This window comes from Rhineura floridana, chromosome 1 (genome assembly GCF_030035675.1).
Source record: "Rhineura floridana isolate rRhiFlo1 chromosome 1, rRhiFlo1.hap2, whole genome shotgun sequence".
In the NCBI taxonomy this organism is placed as follows: domain Eukaryota; kingdom Metazoa; phylum Chordata; class Lepidosauria; order Squamata; family Rhineuridae; genus Rhineura; species Rhineura floridana.
The window spans coordinates 210,050,056-210,066,704 of NC_084480.1; the positions used below are offsets into that span (position 1 = coordinate 210,050,056).

Sequence of the window (16,649 nt, forward strand, 5' to 3'; positions counted from 1 at the left end):
GATGGCAGGTAATGCAACTGAGGGACAGGGAGGGGCTAGGCCAAGACTGTTGGAAGAAGAAAAGGAAAGACGACGCCGGGAACATTTATGCTTTTATTGTTCAAAGCCGGGCCATGTGGCCAGAGACTGTGGACTGAAAGGGGGGAAAGCCGAGCCGTCGGGAAACTAGAACACCCAGTCCACGTGCAGGCCGGTGGACTGGGGGCAGCGTTGTATAAAGGCCCCCCAACGATCCAACCTCCCTCAAAGGGGGTGTTGGTCTTGCCTATTCGGATTACAACTTCCAGAGGAGTGGTGTTTAATTCCACTGCCTTAATTGACAGTGGAGCCTCCACAAATTTTATTGATGCAAAGTTAGTCAAGCGTCATGGAATTTCCCGGTGGAAACTGGACGCTCCCCTAGCTGTGGAGACTATCGATGGGAGACCCCTGAAGCCAGGAGGGGTGACACAAGCCACGGAGGAAGTGAAACTTCAAATCCCTGGGCACGAAGAGTTCATTTCGCTATACGTGTCAGATCTCTCGAACTTTGAGGTGATTCTGGGAATGCCCTGGCTAGCAAAGCATGAACCCAAAATAAGTTGGAAGGAGGTGGTGGTGTGGTTCACCTCACAGTATTGCCAGGAGAACTGTCAACCTGAAGGAATCAAGAACACCTTAGCGGGGGCAGTGCAAGAGATCGAGCAAGTGACCCTGCCGCCAAAGTATGAAGAATTCAAAGATGTGTTTGATGAAAAAGAGGCAGAGACTTTACCCCCCCACTGCCCTTACGACTGTACGATTGACCTAGTGCCAGGAGCCAGCATCCCATCAGGGAGAATCTACTCTCTCACAGAGAATGAGAGGGAGGCCCTGAAGGAATTCCTGGATAAAAACCTGAGGCGAGGATTCATACGCCCCCCACAATCCCCTGCTGGAGCGCCACTATTGTTTGTGAAAAAGAAGGGGGGGAACTCAGACCCTGTAACGACTATCGCGCATTGAACCAGATCACCATCCCCAACAGCTACCCGCTGCCCCTGATCTCAGAGTTGCTGGACCGACTGCGCTCTGCAAAAATCTTCACGAAATTGGATTTGAGAGGAGCGTACAATCTGATCAGAATGAAGGAGGGAGATGAATGGAAAACAGGATTCTTGACCGCTTACGGACAGTATGAATACCTGGTCATGCCGTTCGGGCTTTGTGGAAGGCCAGGAATTTTTCAAAAATTCATGAACGACGTGTTTAGAGACTTGTTGGACACGCATGTAATCTGTTACTTAGATGATATCCTGGTGTTCTCAAAGAACCAGGAAGACCACGACCAGCATGTGAAGACGGTGTTGAAGAGACTGAGAGAAAATCACCTGTATGCTAAATTAGAGAAATGTGGATTTGACCTCAAGTCTCTAGACTTCCTTGGATATCGAATCTCAGCGGAAGGCGTGGAGATGGACCCAGGGAAAGTAAGCTGCATATTGGACTGGGGCCAAGCTGTCACCAAAAAGGATGTACAACGGTTTTTGGGGTTTGCCAATTATTACAGAAAGTTCATTCCAGGGTTTTCCAAATTAACAGCTCCTCTGACTGACTGTTTAAGGGGGAAGAAGAAGTTTCAATGGACAGAGAACGCCACCGAGGCCTTTGAGGAGCTGAAGAGAAGGTTTGCTACTGAGCCCATTCTGCGCTTTGCTGATCCGAACCGCCCTTTCGTAGTGGAAGCAGATGCTTCAGATTTTGCCATCGGGGGGGGTCCTGCTACAATTAGACCAAGAAGGGAAGGAGCTGCACCCCTGTGCGTACTTCTCTCGGAAGTTAAAGCCTGCAGAGAAGAACTACACAGTTTGGGAGAAGGAGCTGCTGGCCATCAAGGACTCTTTTGAAAACTGGAGACAATACCTAGAGGGGACCTCTCATCGAATTGAAGTGCGCTCCGACCACAAGAATCTTGAAAGCCTCCAAACAGCCAGAAAGCTGAACCAGAGACAGATAAGATGGTCCCAGTTCTTCACTAGGTTTAACTTCCAGATTACTTACCATGCCCAAGCCAAAAACCAGAGAGCGGATGCCTTATCCAGACAGCCACAATACAAAGAAAGTGAATCCGAGGACCAGCCTCAGTACGTAATCCCGCCAGAGAAATTAACGTTGGGAGTATGCCAGCCTTCATGGGAAGAGGAACTCAAAAAGGCACAACAAGAAGATGCAGACATGCTAAAATATCAGCAGGAGACGGGACAAGGTCAAGACTCAGAAGTAACCTTTCACTGGAGAAATGGACTGTTATGGTTCAAAACCGCCAGATATGTGCCAGAAGGGGAATTAAGGCTCAGAATCCTACGCCAGTGTCATGATTCCATCACAGCGGGACACTTTGGGATTTACAAGACCATTCAGAACGTGGCCAAGGACTTCTGGTGGCCTAAAATGCGTCGGGATATTGAGAGTTATGTAAAGTCCTGCTCTGTCTGTCTGTGGACAAAAACACAAACAGAGACACCAGCAGGACTGTTACAACCGTTGCCTGTCCCACACGAACCCTGGAAGGACCTCTCCATGGATTTTATAACTAATCTACCCAAGTCCCAAGGAATGACAGCCATCTTAGTAGTGGTGGATCTACTTACCAAAATGGCACACTTTCTTCCTTGTGCAGGGGCCTTAGAGGCTAAAGAAACGGCCAAGTTATTCATAAAAGAAGTCTACCGGCTGCATGGATTGCCAAACAGCGTATCTCAGACCGAGGAACTCAGTTCACAGCCAAATTTTGGAGAGCAATGTGGAAACAGTTGCAGACGGAATTAAAACTCTCCTCCGCCCATCACCCCCAGACAGATGGGCAGACGGAACGCTTGAACGCTGTTTTGGAAAGATATTTACGAAGTTATGTGTCCTATCAACAGACTGACTGGGTATCATATTTGCATTTTGCAGAGTTCGCCTACAACAATTCTCTGCACTCCAGCACTCAACAAACCCCGTTCTTCGCTAATTATGGATTCCATCCTAAAGTCTTTCCAAGCAGCTCAGAAGGAATGCTGGTACCGGCAGCTGAGAACTTCCTTAAGGAATTGCAAGCGGCGCAACAGACACTGAAACAGCAGTTAAACGAAGCCAAAACGGAGTACAAGCGAGTTGCTGACCTGCACAGGAAGGAGGGCCCCCCCCTTCAACCGGGAGACCAGGTATGGCTGTCCACCCGCTTCCTCCAGATGCCGGGCAAATGTAGAAAATTACAAGACAAGAGGGTGGGTCCTTTCGAAATAGAAACTCAAATCAATCCCGTGGCGTACCGACTGAAGCTGCCTGACACGTTTAAAATACATCCTGTGTTCCATCGATCCCTCTTAACGAAAGCCGCCCCTCCCAGTGAGTTACAGCCGGAAGAACCTCCTGGAGCTCCACTCCTGGTAAATGAGCAGCTTGAGTTTGAAGTTGAGGAGATCTTAGATTCCAGGATCAGACGCCACAAGCTGCAGTACTTGATTCACTGGAAAGGCTATGGGGTGGCTGACAGATCATGGGAAGATGCAGCTGATGTGCATGCTCCAGAATTGGTAAAACTTTTCCATCAATGTTTTCCCCACCGTCCCAAGCCAGACAAGGAGAGGGGGGCACAGCCTGGGAGGGGGGATGGTGTCGGAAGGCAGAGCTGGGGTCCCAATCCCGGGGAGCTGGATCCCGGAGAGTTGGGAGAAGAGTATTCGGATGGATGGCAGAGGGAAGGGGGAGGAACTTTCCCCCTTTGGAGCGAAGACGAAACAGAGGAACTGCCAGTGATAAGGTCGCTTAGCAACGGGGAGCCTGAGCCCTCCCTGGACATTCTCAGGCCTCCCCCTCTTTCAGGCTCAGAGCAAGAGGGGAAAGAGGGAGGGCTGCTCACAGCCGAAAAGCGGGGAGGCAGTTTACCATCAGCCCCTTCCCTATCCCCCATCCTGGAATCGGAAACTTCAGAAGAGGAGGGGGTGATGCTTCCCCCCTCACCGCGCACACGCAGACAGCTGAAAAGACAGGAGAGAAGGGGGGGAAGGCGGGCAGTACCTGAGGGGCAGTTAAGGAGGAGCGAAAGATTGCGCGCCCGTTTGGCCCCTTCTTAAAGAACAGGCGGGAAGAAGTCTCTTGCTCTGTCAACTTTCTCCCAATGCCGCAGGACCTGTATCCCTGTATTGCTTCATGAGAAAACGCAGTCTTTGTTTGGACATTACCCTAATAAAACACGAATTAACTACAGCCGTTGGTCTGGTTCCTGAGCCACATCCTGGGCCTGACACCTCCCTGCTGTCCCTGCGGCCTGTGCTGGTGCTGCACCGAGTATCCAGGTGGGCAAAGCTGGGTCAGATCAACTCCTCCAAGCTCACCCACCCAGGTCTTGGTAATACACACCAAATCGGCACCTTCATCTACAATCAAGTCATGAATGAGAGTGGTCTTATTATGTACCAATCTGGCGTTAAACAACAACACACACAGGCCAGTGGGCACAGCAGATGAGCAACGAGGAACCAAACCATGAGAGGAGTGGCAGGAAGGAACAAGGCGCAGATAGCCTTGCCTTCGTCTTCTGGTGATGGCGATGATGGCGGAAAAATTTAATGGCAGGTGATTCTATTGTTGACTGTAGGATTGTAGGTAGGTTCAATGGGCGAATAGTCCTTTGAGAAAGATGGGTTTTCAGAGAGAGGCAGTTCTGGCAAAGAGGTAAAAATGGAGTGTTGTCCTCTGGAGCTACTAGGCCTGTTGATAGCTTTGCCGATGGCTGAAATAAACTGAGGCAAGCTTTGGAGGGAAAAACTAACTGCAGGAAACTAGTTAGGACTGACCAATAAAAAGGGTGATATTACTTGACAGGAAGTTACTTTATAGCTTAGGGAGCATAGAGCTAGGCACTTAGAAAATCATAACTAGCCTAATAAAGACATTGTTTAAAACAATAGAGGGAGTCTCCCTATGTACACAATTCTAAACCCTGCCCACCAGTGACTGTTGTGAAAGAAGATTTTTCCTTAAAATTCCTTTTAAAGCTTATGCAAGTGTATGAGTACCAGATCTCCATGGATATATATATTTTAAATCAAAGCATGAAGTTCATTCCTTTTGATTATATGAAAGTAGCAGAAAATAGCCAAAAAAAATCTGTGGTCTAGACTAGTTTGTTCTGCTAATTTTTCCTGGGGTATTTAAAAACCACAAGGATTTGAATTGGCCCAGAATTGGCTGTTTGTTTATAAACGTATTCATTGGAAGCTTCAAATTTTTGTTCTTAATTTCAGATCTTGTTAATATAAATGTATGAAACTACAGAAAAAATACTGTGCCTGAGCAGGAAACATTTGTAATGTGATGTATTTGCTATCCTGTGGGGCTTTTCATATTAAAATGATCTGGGAGACTGCAATTATGATACAGATAACATTTCCAAGGGTAGATTATTATTGTTCTCAAGCATCAAGCATATTTAAAATGTTTCCAGAGCATTTCAGGACTGATGTTTCTAACAGTGACTGATGCTGACATAAATTCCATTTTGCAGTAAGCTAGTTTTCTGCAATGTTAGCTATGAAATTCTTACTGTTAAAGGTGTTGAATACAGACTGTGGGTGCTGAGTGTCTTTTTTTATAAGGACTTTTTCACAATGTATTAAAGCCATGGATCTGCTCTAAATAAGTCAGGGGTTTGGGGTGATGTGTTCCAAACAATGCATTTCACTAAAGCTAAATTAAACAAATAAAGAAGTCCTTAAACTTTCTATCTGATAGTAATCACTCCATTGTATCCACTCTTAACTTCTCTCTTTACTTTAACATTATGTGTTTATAACTGAAATTTGTGGATTTCTATGCATTTCTCTCTGGGAGGTTTAATTGAGGGAAGATCATGCAATACAGGAGCTGTTGGATTCTTATTCCTGTCAGACCCAGCATGGTGAATGCTCAGGGATGATGGGAACTGTAGTCCACCAACATCTGAAGGGCACCAGGTTCCCAACCCTGCTGTAAGGGAAGCTATTATCAGCTTTAGGCAATCATTTGAATGGAGACAGGTTTTTTACCCTGCTTGTGGGCTTCCTGGGGACTTCTGGCTGGCCACTGTTTAAAATAGGATGCTGGACTAGGTGGACCACTAAGTCTGATTCAGCAGAGCTCTTCTTATAATTATTTGTTCTTACCTGCAACGTTGTAAGTGTCCTTTATTATATTGCTCTGCTCTTTGTTCACAGCTACTTGCGTATGGTTCCTAGGCAGTCTCATATCCAAGTAGCATAGCTTCACCAGTATTGCCGCATGAATGTGCCTTTGAATTGGGGTGGGAAGATGTGTCAATTTCGGTTCTCTCCATTTCTCATTTTTCCAATCTTAAATTTAGTTCTCCACATTTTTGCACCATTTTGTAATTTTTGTTAAAAAAATCTTCATGAAAATTCTCCAGCATTTTCTCCTAATAAACACATTTTTGGAAGCAGTTTTGACTAATGTACACGTGTTTACTTTTCTCGTCATATAATGCATTTTTGCATGTTATTTTCACTCATATATTCATTTTTATGCACGCTTTCCCCTAATATATTTATTTTTGTAAACATTGTTTAGTTGATGAACTGCATTGCAAAATTCTAATAAGTGCAAATTTTGAAGGATGGTTGTATTTTAGTTCTCATATTGTTTCGAAAAGTGCGAATTTAATCAATTCAGCTTGAAATGCAAATTGAATTTAAATTCTTGCCCATCCCTAATTCAAACCCAACCCCTTGGCCAATAGTTGACCAGAGACTCGCTGATTAATTTTTCATGCTGATAGTCGCATCCATATCATATGCAGAAGCTTTTAATTTTACTATTCTGTGTTATGAATGAAAATATGGAGAGAGAGAAAAATTAAATGTTTGTTAGTGGTGTCCAGGGCTTGGCAAGAGCTGATTTTGCCTCTATCTCCTGTTTTATTACACTACTATGTCAGAATTAAGCCAACTCTTTTGACTTTTCAGATCCTGTTTAATAATATTTCAACTGTTCTTTCCCCCCCTCTTAGTAACAATCTTTGTCTCTAGCATTGGCACCAGGATTGTTTTTCATTCCCAATGTATTCTTTCCCTGGCTTTTGTATTCTCCTGTTTGAAATTACAGAGAACAGTGAGTTTCCATGAAGAAATGGAAGCTACATATTTTAGAGTAAGACTATCTGCAACTGGACTGCAGCATCCAATCTCTTTATCAGATGGACAGAGGCATTCCAAGTATGTTCTAAACCATCGGGGATATTAATTTAAAAACCCTATGTGTAGAGAGAGAATTTAGAAACTGAGCTTTTTTTAAAAAAAATGACCCTGTATGCAGATTGCCAGGCTTTGTACCACATGTTCAGGGTCATAACAATTTATCCAAAATTTGCTAATCTGGAATAACTATTACCTCCTCCTTCTCTACTGACCATCAGTAATGGGGAGTAAGATATCCTGGTCACGTTACTATATAAACTACATGTTTAGTACTGCATATGGTGAAATTGTTTAGTATGTGTCTATTGTTGTCAACTGTAATGACAATGTTTGTTCACCTTCAAAGTAAATGCATAGTAGATACAATTTCCACAAAGCAAATGGTTTGTAGTGAAATAGCCCTGTACAATTTGTATAGTGTACTTTTTTTGCTACCAAAGATATATTGCTGTGGCCTAACTAATTAGGGTTGCCATTTTTTTCCTGCCGGGAAAGACAACTACATGGATGGCAGGCAGAAATTTAACAGGTGTAGTTTTGCCCAGCATTGCTTTCCATACTGTTAAAAGCTACGGTTGTATTCATCCTATCACACAGCTTTTAGAAACACAGGGGGGCTGTCAGGGGAAAAATAAAATAAAAAAATAGATGATGGCAACAGTATGATGGACTTTAGCATTTCTAGACAGGTCAATGTGGCTGCAAACCCCTTCTAGTTTTAATTGTTATTAATGTAGGTAGTGGCAGCACTTAAGCCTGGCTAAGGTGGGAGGGGAGAATTTGTTCGCAGGTGAAGAGGAGGCAGGCCCTTGTCAGTGCAGGGAGCATGTGAACCTGTGGTTCACTTACAGTCTCTTTTCTGGTTATGTCTGTAATGGCTCACAGTGCATGGAACAAAGCATGCTCATACTTGGTCTGCTTAGTTAAAACACTTGTTCGTGTATGTCATTGTCATCTATCACAATGGGCAGATTTTATAGTGATTAACTATTATCTCTCAAAAAATTGACCAAGGTGCTGCTAGATCAGTGCTAGCCAATGTGTTGCCCTCCAGATGTTGGACTACAATAAATGCCAGCCAGTGTGACCAGGGATAATGGGAGTTATAGCCCAACAACTGTGCTAGATGTTAGGATTTGAAGCCTTACCAGCTAGCACTGCCAATGGAGTTAGCTCAGACAAAATGTTGGACTAGTGTATATTTTGTTCTGTGTATGTGGTTGCATCTGAATACAGAGAGAGTGTAATTTTCATACAACAAATATGTGGTTACAGAGCTGATATTGTTAAGGCATGCTCACATGCTGTGTATAATATGGCATTTTTTAAAGTAATATTTCCAATTTTCTGAATAATTACATTTTCCTTTCATTTGTATTTACACAAATTATGAAATATAACTCATTGAAGATACGGAGCAGGTTTTCAATCTAAATAGCTTGGTATTGATTTGCTGGTTGATTTTATGGAATGGTGGTAAAACAGTAGCAGTATATATAGTGGTGAGTCTTCTGCAAAGGGGAACACCCCTTTGAAGCATAATTGGAGTTGAGCCTCAGACAGGGTGATAGTAATCTTCACAGAATTCTTAGGCACAAAAATGCTCTTTTTGGATAGTCCTTACCCTTGGGGTCAAGCAAAATATGTAAAAGATACTTGAGCCTTGGAACCTTGGTGTTCTGATCTCTCTCTCTCTCTCTCGTGTGTGTGAGAGTAAAACATGAAGCAGAGAAGTCTTCAAATACCATGCAGGAGGTGGAGAAGACTTGTTCTCTGTTGCTCCCTAGGGAAGGATTAGAGCCAATGGGTAGAAATTGCAGGGAATCAGATTTTAGCAAAACATTAGAAGAAACTTTGTAATGTGGAAGAGCTATTGGTGTGTTCTACCCTGGAAGGTGGTGGGCTATGCTTAACTGAAGATAGTTAAGCAGAGTCTGGGTGGCCATCTGTCAGGGATGCTGTAGTTACGGCTTTCTGATCCTGGTTTGGACTAGGTGACCTCCAAGGTACCTCCGAGTTCTATGATTCTAACTGGAAGTCAGGAGAAACCAGATACATAATCTTTCCTTTGTCAGCCACTTTCTCTCTGCAACTCCTTCTCCCAACTTCTTTCTATCACTCCTTCTTGATTTGTATTTGCCACATTGCTGGGAAAAAAATAGATGGGAGAGGGTCGTTTCTAAGGGATTGTTGTGTTGTGTCCCTCTCCTCTCTGCTACTTCAAATTTCATGCACACAAACACACACTTTACTGCTGTGAATTTGTACATTTAGTTCCATCTTTCATAACGTTGCAGAGTAGCAAAAAGCACCTGAGTGAGCTTTGTTTTTTTGAATCCTTGCTTAAATATTAAACCTTTTCTGGAATTAGTCACACTGAGACTTTAAGCTTCAAAATAAGAAAGAACTATTTTATTCTGGAAGTACATACTTGATAGGAAAGAGTTCTATATCTAGCTAACTAGCTAAGGTGGAGATGCAAACATTAAGCATAGCGTTTGCCCTCATGCTGTGAGGAGAGAGATGGACAAAGAGAAGATGTCTTCTCTCTCTCTCTCTAGAGAATGAAGAAGAAGCCGGAAGATGTGGTCAGCATCCTAAAAATAACAGTTTACACAAGAAGGAAGAGTCAGCAGGAGATCAAAGGGATAGGTATAGCCTAGGAATCGGGGACAGTGCATGGGGAACTGGGTTAATTGAGAATGTGTCTCTTCAGTTAAGTGGTTTTTCTTAATTGTGTGCATAAACCTCAGGGCATAAAAAGAATTAATACAGAAGATGCCTGTGGAGGCTCTGTTGTAAGAGTATTCTGCAGGACTGGGCTCGGTTTCTTGATGACATCAGGTGAGCCTCACCAAATTAGGGGAAAACTAGTGATGCTCCTACAGATGATCCCAGTAATTGAGCTCGGATATAAGGGGTCGGGTAGTCCCTAAGATACCCTGGACCTAAGTTGTTCACGGTTTTGTAAATTAAATCAAGGACATTAAACCTGACTCGGTGGTAGACGAGCAGTCAGTGCAGATGGTTTAAAAATGGTGTCACATATTGTTGGTTGTCTGCCTCCATCAGTAGTCTAGCCACCACATTCTGCATCAGCTGGACTTTCTGGACCAATCCCAAGGGCAGCCACACATAGAGCACATTGGAATGATCCAGCCTAAGGTTGCCAATGCATAGACTATAGTAGTCATGTCTGGGCATCCAGCTCTGGCACTGGCTGTGTTTCCCTTGCCCAGCTTCTCCTCCCCCTCCCCACAGACTGCAGGGGCCCGAGATACCCTCCGCCAGAGTGGGGAGCCCAGCTTCTACCATCTTCATAACATCAGTAGTTTCTCTAAAAGCTAGTAGACCAGTGTTAGGTTGTTAAGTCAGACTGTTGTCTGGAGTACTAGATTAGTGCATTGAAATCACAGTAATTTGAGCAATAAAAAATAATTTGTCAGATTTAATAACTGAAACAGCCACTGATCGCTGTCATGTTCCTCTGCATTACAAGAATGTTGGCCAAGCATATTTGAGAAAAGCATAGCTCTCACGTTAATTGCCTCATTTTTCCTCTTGTCATTGGCTTGTATAATTAGGAGGTGTATACAGATGCATTAGATTATAAATTAATATTGGTTTCCATAAGATAGCACTCAGGCCAGCCTGAACCAAATCATGTTATGGGGTGGTGGGAAAAGATTGGGAGGTGCTATGAGAAGCTACTCTCTCCTTCGCACTCCTGCTTTTCATTTCTGTTCACACCATCTGTTCTTTCAACAATAAGGTTACTTATTGCAGTGTAATATGAGAACAGTGCAAACTGGTTAGTCCTGGAAATGAACAGAATGGGTTTTGCCTGTCCAAGTTTGCCAAGGCTTCTAAGAACTTGAGTATTTAGACTGAAAGAAATACCTTAGGAGTCTTAACAGCACCACTGTACACATGCTTACTGGTATGAGATTGCAGCCAGTGCCAGATTTGTTAAATTCATTTGTAGTAGAGAATAGCTTGAAAATAGAACATAAAATGTGTAAGTGCATGATAGCAGATGGCATAAAGCAAACCCAGAATGAAGGCAAGTTCACTTGGTTTAAGTGATAGCCATCTTGTACTTTGTGGTAGCCAAGCTCAGGAAGATTCATTACCTTAGTGGCAGCAATTTCTGTATATTCAGGGTAGGGATGGCTGAGAAGTTCAACCCAGGCCCGATTTTAGAGTGAACACCTCTCATTCTTTCCATCAAATCAGCTCTCAGGATGGAAGCAGCCATCTTTGTATATTTTCATTGACACTTTGTACATACGATTACACAGAAACATAGGAACAAATGTAGGAACATAGGAGGCTGCCTTATAGCGAGTCAGATCATTGGCTAGCAGTGGCACTCCAGGGTTTCAGGCAGGGCTCTCTCCTAGTCCTATCTGAAGATCCCGAGGATTGGCCCTGGGACCTTCTGCATGCAAAGTAGATGCTCTGCCACTGTATCATATCTCTTCCCTTAGTAAATAATTGTCTGATATAATAAGGAGCAATGAATACTGATTGCCAGGATTAGACTTAAATAAGTCTCTGAGTGAAACACCCCCAACTAGGGATGAACAAATCTATCCCAGTCTGTCCTATCCTCTTTCTATATGTGGACATCTAAAAGTACATCCCACCCTGTTTCTGTGCAGATGTTTTAGGATAATTCTGGGGAAATCATAAAAAATGCATGCATAAAAGAGTTGCACAAAAAACAAAATTGAGCAGTACTTACAAGGTATACTGAGGGTTTGCTCTCTCTTTTTTTATTTCTTTTACCGCTTTTACACACAGTGTAGCACAGGAGTACAGGTTTTTCTCTCTTGGCTACCCTCCTTCACTTGAATAATCTAAGCTCCAAATGAGAAGAAGTAAGCCAAACTTAGGCCTGGAGATTCTCTAGAGTCCTTAACATGGGCAAGGCTCTCTAGCCTTACCTTCTAATCTCTGTAGTGTTAACCTGTTAAATGATTAAAAAACAAACCTAGAGACTAGTGAGTCTTACCCATGTTAAGGACTCTAGACTTGCCAAGGAGGAGGTGGGACATGAGGGGGTGGTGAAAGCTGCTTTTGTCCTTTTATTTCTGAAAGGAAAACAGCTGGCCTCAATCACAGTAGAGGAGGAGGAGGTGGTGGCAAAGCCACTTTCCTTTTTCGATATTTCCTTTCAAAATATCAATATTAATATCATTTTTGGGGAGAAAAAATTGGTAAAAGTAGTGGATAGCGGACAAAGAACAAACTCTAATCAATGCCCCCAATTAGGTTGACGGAATGCTTTTGAAGTGGCACCAGCTAGCAGATCCCATCTCTAATGCCAGTGCCATAGCAAATACTATATAAAACAGCAGCATATATTGGCAACAGTCTTGTATTCTGATGTGCCTAATATAGCCCCATCTGTGAAAAATAACCAAGAGTTATTGCACATAGCAAAGGATTCCCTTGCATACCAAGTTATTTGGAGATAAGCCAAGAAACAAATGTAACAAATATTATTTCCATCTCTATTGACATGAAACTACATGAATTGTGACTGCCGAAAAGATCTTTCTTGAATTCAGTACAGGAATGTAAGAGGCTTTCTGCTGAGATTTCTGGTATTATTCTCAGTTACTTTTTAATTTAAAATATTTAAAGTGGAACATGTGCTGAGATACCTTTTGTAAGAAATAGAGTGAGAAGTGGAGAATGTAGAAAAAGTATAATTAAATTTAATTATCTTCTTTTTTAAAACAGTTGAATATGACAAGGAATTCACACCTTATCAGCGACACCACAAGGAATTCAAGTTTAATTTGTCTCGGATTCCAGAGGGAGAGGCTGTTACTGCTGCTGAGTTCCGAATCTACAAGGACTGTGTCTTTGGAGGCTTTAAAAATCAAACCTTTCTGATTAGCATCTATCAAGTATTGAAAGAACATCAGAACAGGTTTGTGTCTTTCACTGTTAAAACTGTGAAACCTGGAGAGAGACTGTGGGTGAAAGTTTCTTATTATTTGCACATTTTACTTGGCAATCCTGTGCACACTTACTTGGGAGTAAGCCCTATTGAACTCAGTGGGGCTTGATTCTAAGTAGACATGTAAAGAATTGCACTATTAATGTTTTAGTATGTTCTGTTCCAATAGATCTGAACTGGCCATTTACAGGTAATTAAAAGCACCACTCTAAAACTCCCAACTCCTCTTGGCTAAAAACCCAAAGGCTTTCATTCACCTGAAGTCATCCCAGATAAGGAGGTCTTACAGTACTTCCTAAAGATGCCCCAGCTTGGCTTTCAATGATTTCAGGAGATGGCATGCAAACAAGTTTTCCAAGCCTTTGGAGTCTAGTAGATTTGCTCTCCCCGCCCCTCCCATTTTGTTGTTTTGTTAATGTCATGTTGATTAACCAAAATGTTGTTTGTTGTTTTATGTATCCTGTATGTTGCTTTGGGGATATGCTTATTAAGGTGACTTATAAATGTTATCAACAAATTAATTTACCCGAGACTTTTATACAGATAAAGCAGGATATTCTGGTCCCATAATCAAGAGTACTTGAGACTAGCATGAAATACACATAACCTTCTTAGTTAGTGTATACTGATGCTTTTAACTTCACTGCCTATATGGTAGCAATGGGCTCCGTTTCTACAATAATCAGATATGCCATCAGATTAATTATTATTTCTGTTATTCTCTATTTTTGCGGAGAAAATTTTGAAGCAGCAGCTCCCCATGCCTGGTTTCCAATTCATTCTTCCCCCCCCCAATTCATTTTTTTTAAAAAATTGCTTTGAAATCATGTATAATGTGAGTCCTACTTTTATCGATCTTCTTTCTATGTGAGCTCTTCAAATGTGTTTTCCCTTTCACTGATGTCAATGAAGTGTTGATTGTAACTGACAGACAGAAAGCAGCAGGGGATCAGTGAAGTATTGATTATAAGCAGCGGGGGAGGGGAGAAGACACTGACTTGATTATCTGTCTTAATCTGCTCTTTAATGCACTTGAAAAGGAAAGTAAACAGGCAATAATGACTGGAGTTCTGAGGAAAACGTGTGGAGTAAGTACATAGGTGAAGGAGTATGGACTCCATGTATGGTGTGTGTGTGTGTAGTATATAATTATGGATATACAAAGTGTATGGGGGGGGCAACTCCTATGTGTCTTCATGGGTTATCACATGTAAAAAAACTCACTAAATTTTTCCAGTCATACTCTATATCAGAATTACATTTTAAATGTTGTGCTTCTGAGCTGTTCTGATTACTGGATAATCTGATCCTTGCTTCCATGGACTCTTATTTTTGGCTAGCTAAGAAGGCATAAAAGTCCAGACTCTCACCTGCAAGTTGTGTCAAATGGAGCCCTCTGTGTGTAGATGTTCCAAGCATCACCGTAACCCTTTAAAAGTATTATCTGGTATTAAACAGCTGTTGACCCAACCCTGAAGTTATTTCATTAAAGTTCCATAAATTGCAAGTTGTGTGCAATAGTCAGGGTCAAAATAAAATGTGATCAAACTCATAAACTCAGTTTTTTTAATCTCAGTTGTGTGCTCAGTTTTTGTCTTGTCATGGGTGTGTTTTATATCTCTTAGAAACACTTCAGTGATCACCAGGGAAGGCGCCTTGGCTCTTCTGAAGCCAGTGGGAGACTTTCCATTCAATTCAGTGATGCCAGAACCTTACCTTAGGAACTTGTTTTCGGGCCATGCATTAGCAACAGTATCTAGGAAAGCCAAATATAAATATATACATGATCACACAGGCATGGTGCTTAAAAATTAAAATTAAAAAAGGACTTCTCTGTAGATGCTTTGAATAATTGAAAGGCAAATTTGCTTTGAACAATTTTGTCCTTTTATTATCTGTTTATTGTTCTCTACACCCCTCTCCTAATTTAAAATGAAAATCTCTGAACAAGTTGTGGCTAACATATTTTTGTTAATTTTTGCTTCTTTTATATTGATGATTCATTTGGACTATATTGTTTTCTTTTCCTATTGGGAACAGACTTTGAAGGCTCAAGAGTTGAAAAGCACATTTTTTATTATTATTAAAAAAGAAAAAGAATGAGCGAGCCAGCAAAAGTTTGTAAGACACTGATTTCCAGCAAATGTTCCATGCAAGCCAAAAGTGAACAGCAGCCTTTTCTTTAAATGTCAGACTTCTCAATTCTTTTCTTCAAGACTAATGATGTGAATAAAGATGTCATGTTTCTTAACATTTGATGAGATGGTTCTAAATAACTATAAATCTTATAGAGATCCTGAAGCTGAACCAAAGAAATATTGTTCTGTTGTCAGCTTGGAGGTAGGATGAACACTTTTGAGTTGTTTTTGTTTTTGTTTTAATTTGGGCATTAGGCTAATATAGGTCAGCCATGCTAAACCCCAGTCTGCTTATGTGAGGTCTTTCTGTCTTAAAATTTGTGAGTTTGTGAATGTGAATTGAACCTAAAACCACACGATAGTTTCTGGAGACTGATGTCTATTTCTACAGATTGCAGAATTTTGAATGCTCCCCCATATAAACAGTGCCCTGCATGAAGCAAAGCAGCACATTAGGGCATATGTGTAGTATACTCATTTCCCTGATGTGTCTAGTTTGTTACACCTAGGGAACTTTAAATTGAGGAACATTTAAAAATGTGACCTCTTTTGCCAAGTAATTCTCTGCGACGATTTAGAACAGCTCCAAGGCCCCTTTTACACTTTACTTACCTGGGTGTTGTTCTGTGCCTTCAAGTCAATGATGACTTATGGCGACCCTATGAATCAGTGCCCTCCAAGAGCATCTGTCATGAACCACCCTGTTCAGAACTTGTAAGTTCAGGTTTGTGGCTTCCTTTATGGAATCAATCCATCACTTGTTTGGTCTTCCACTTTTTCTGTTTTTCCCAGCATTATTGTCTTTTCTAGTGAATCATGTCTTCTCATTATGTGTCCAGAGTATGATAACCTCATCATTTTAGCTTCTAGTGATAGTTCTGGTTGAATTTGTTCTAACATCCAATTATTTGTCTTTTTCGCAGTCCATGGTATCTGCAAAGCTCTTCTCCAACACCACATTTCAAAGGAGTTGATTTTTCTCTTATCCGCTTTTTCATTGTCCAACTTTCACATCTATACATAGAGATGGGGAATACCATGGTCTGAATGATCCTGACTTTAGTGTTCAGTGAAACATCTTTGCATTTGAGGACCTTTTCTAGTTCTCTCATAGATGCCCTCCCGAGTCCTAACCTTCTTCTGATTTCTTGACTATTGTCTCCATATTGGTCAATGACTGTGCCAAGGTATTGATGATCCTTGACAAGTTCAATGTCCTTGTTGTCAACTTTAAAATTATGTAAATCTTCTGTTGTCATTACTGTAGTCTTCTTGACGTTGCGCTGTAGTCCTGCTTTTGTGCTTTCCTCTTTAACTTTCATCAGCATTTGTTTCAAATCA

The 16,649-nt window shown here is 41.8% G+C and overlaps 1 protein-coding gene across 1 annotated transcript in view; it reads left to right on the forward strand.

The window, feature by feature from the left end:
- BMP6 (bone morphogenetic protein 6) overlaps nt 1-16,649 on the forward strand; it is a 201,821-nt gene that overhangs the window by 137,557 nt on the left and 47,615 nt on the right. Inside the window, exon 2 of the mRNA XM_061591585.1 lies at nt 12,948-13,140. Coding sequence (XP_061447569.1) covers nt 12,948-13,140 — 193 coding nt within the window. The remainder of the gene's footprint in view (nt 1-12,947; nt 13,141-16,649) is intronic.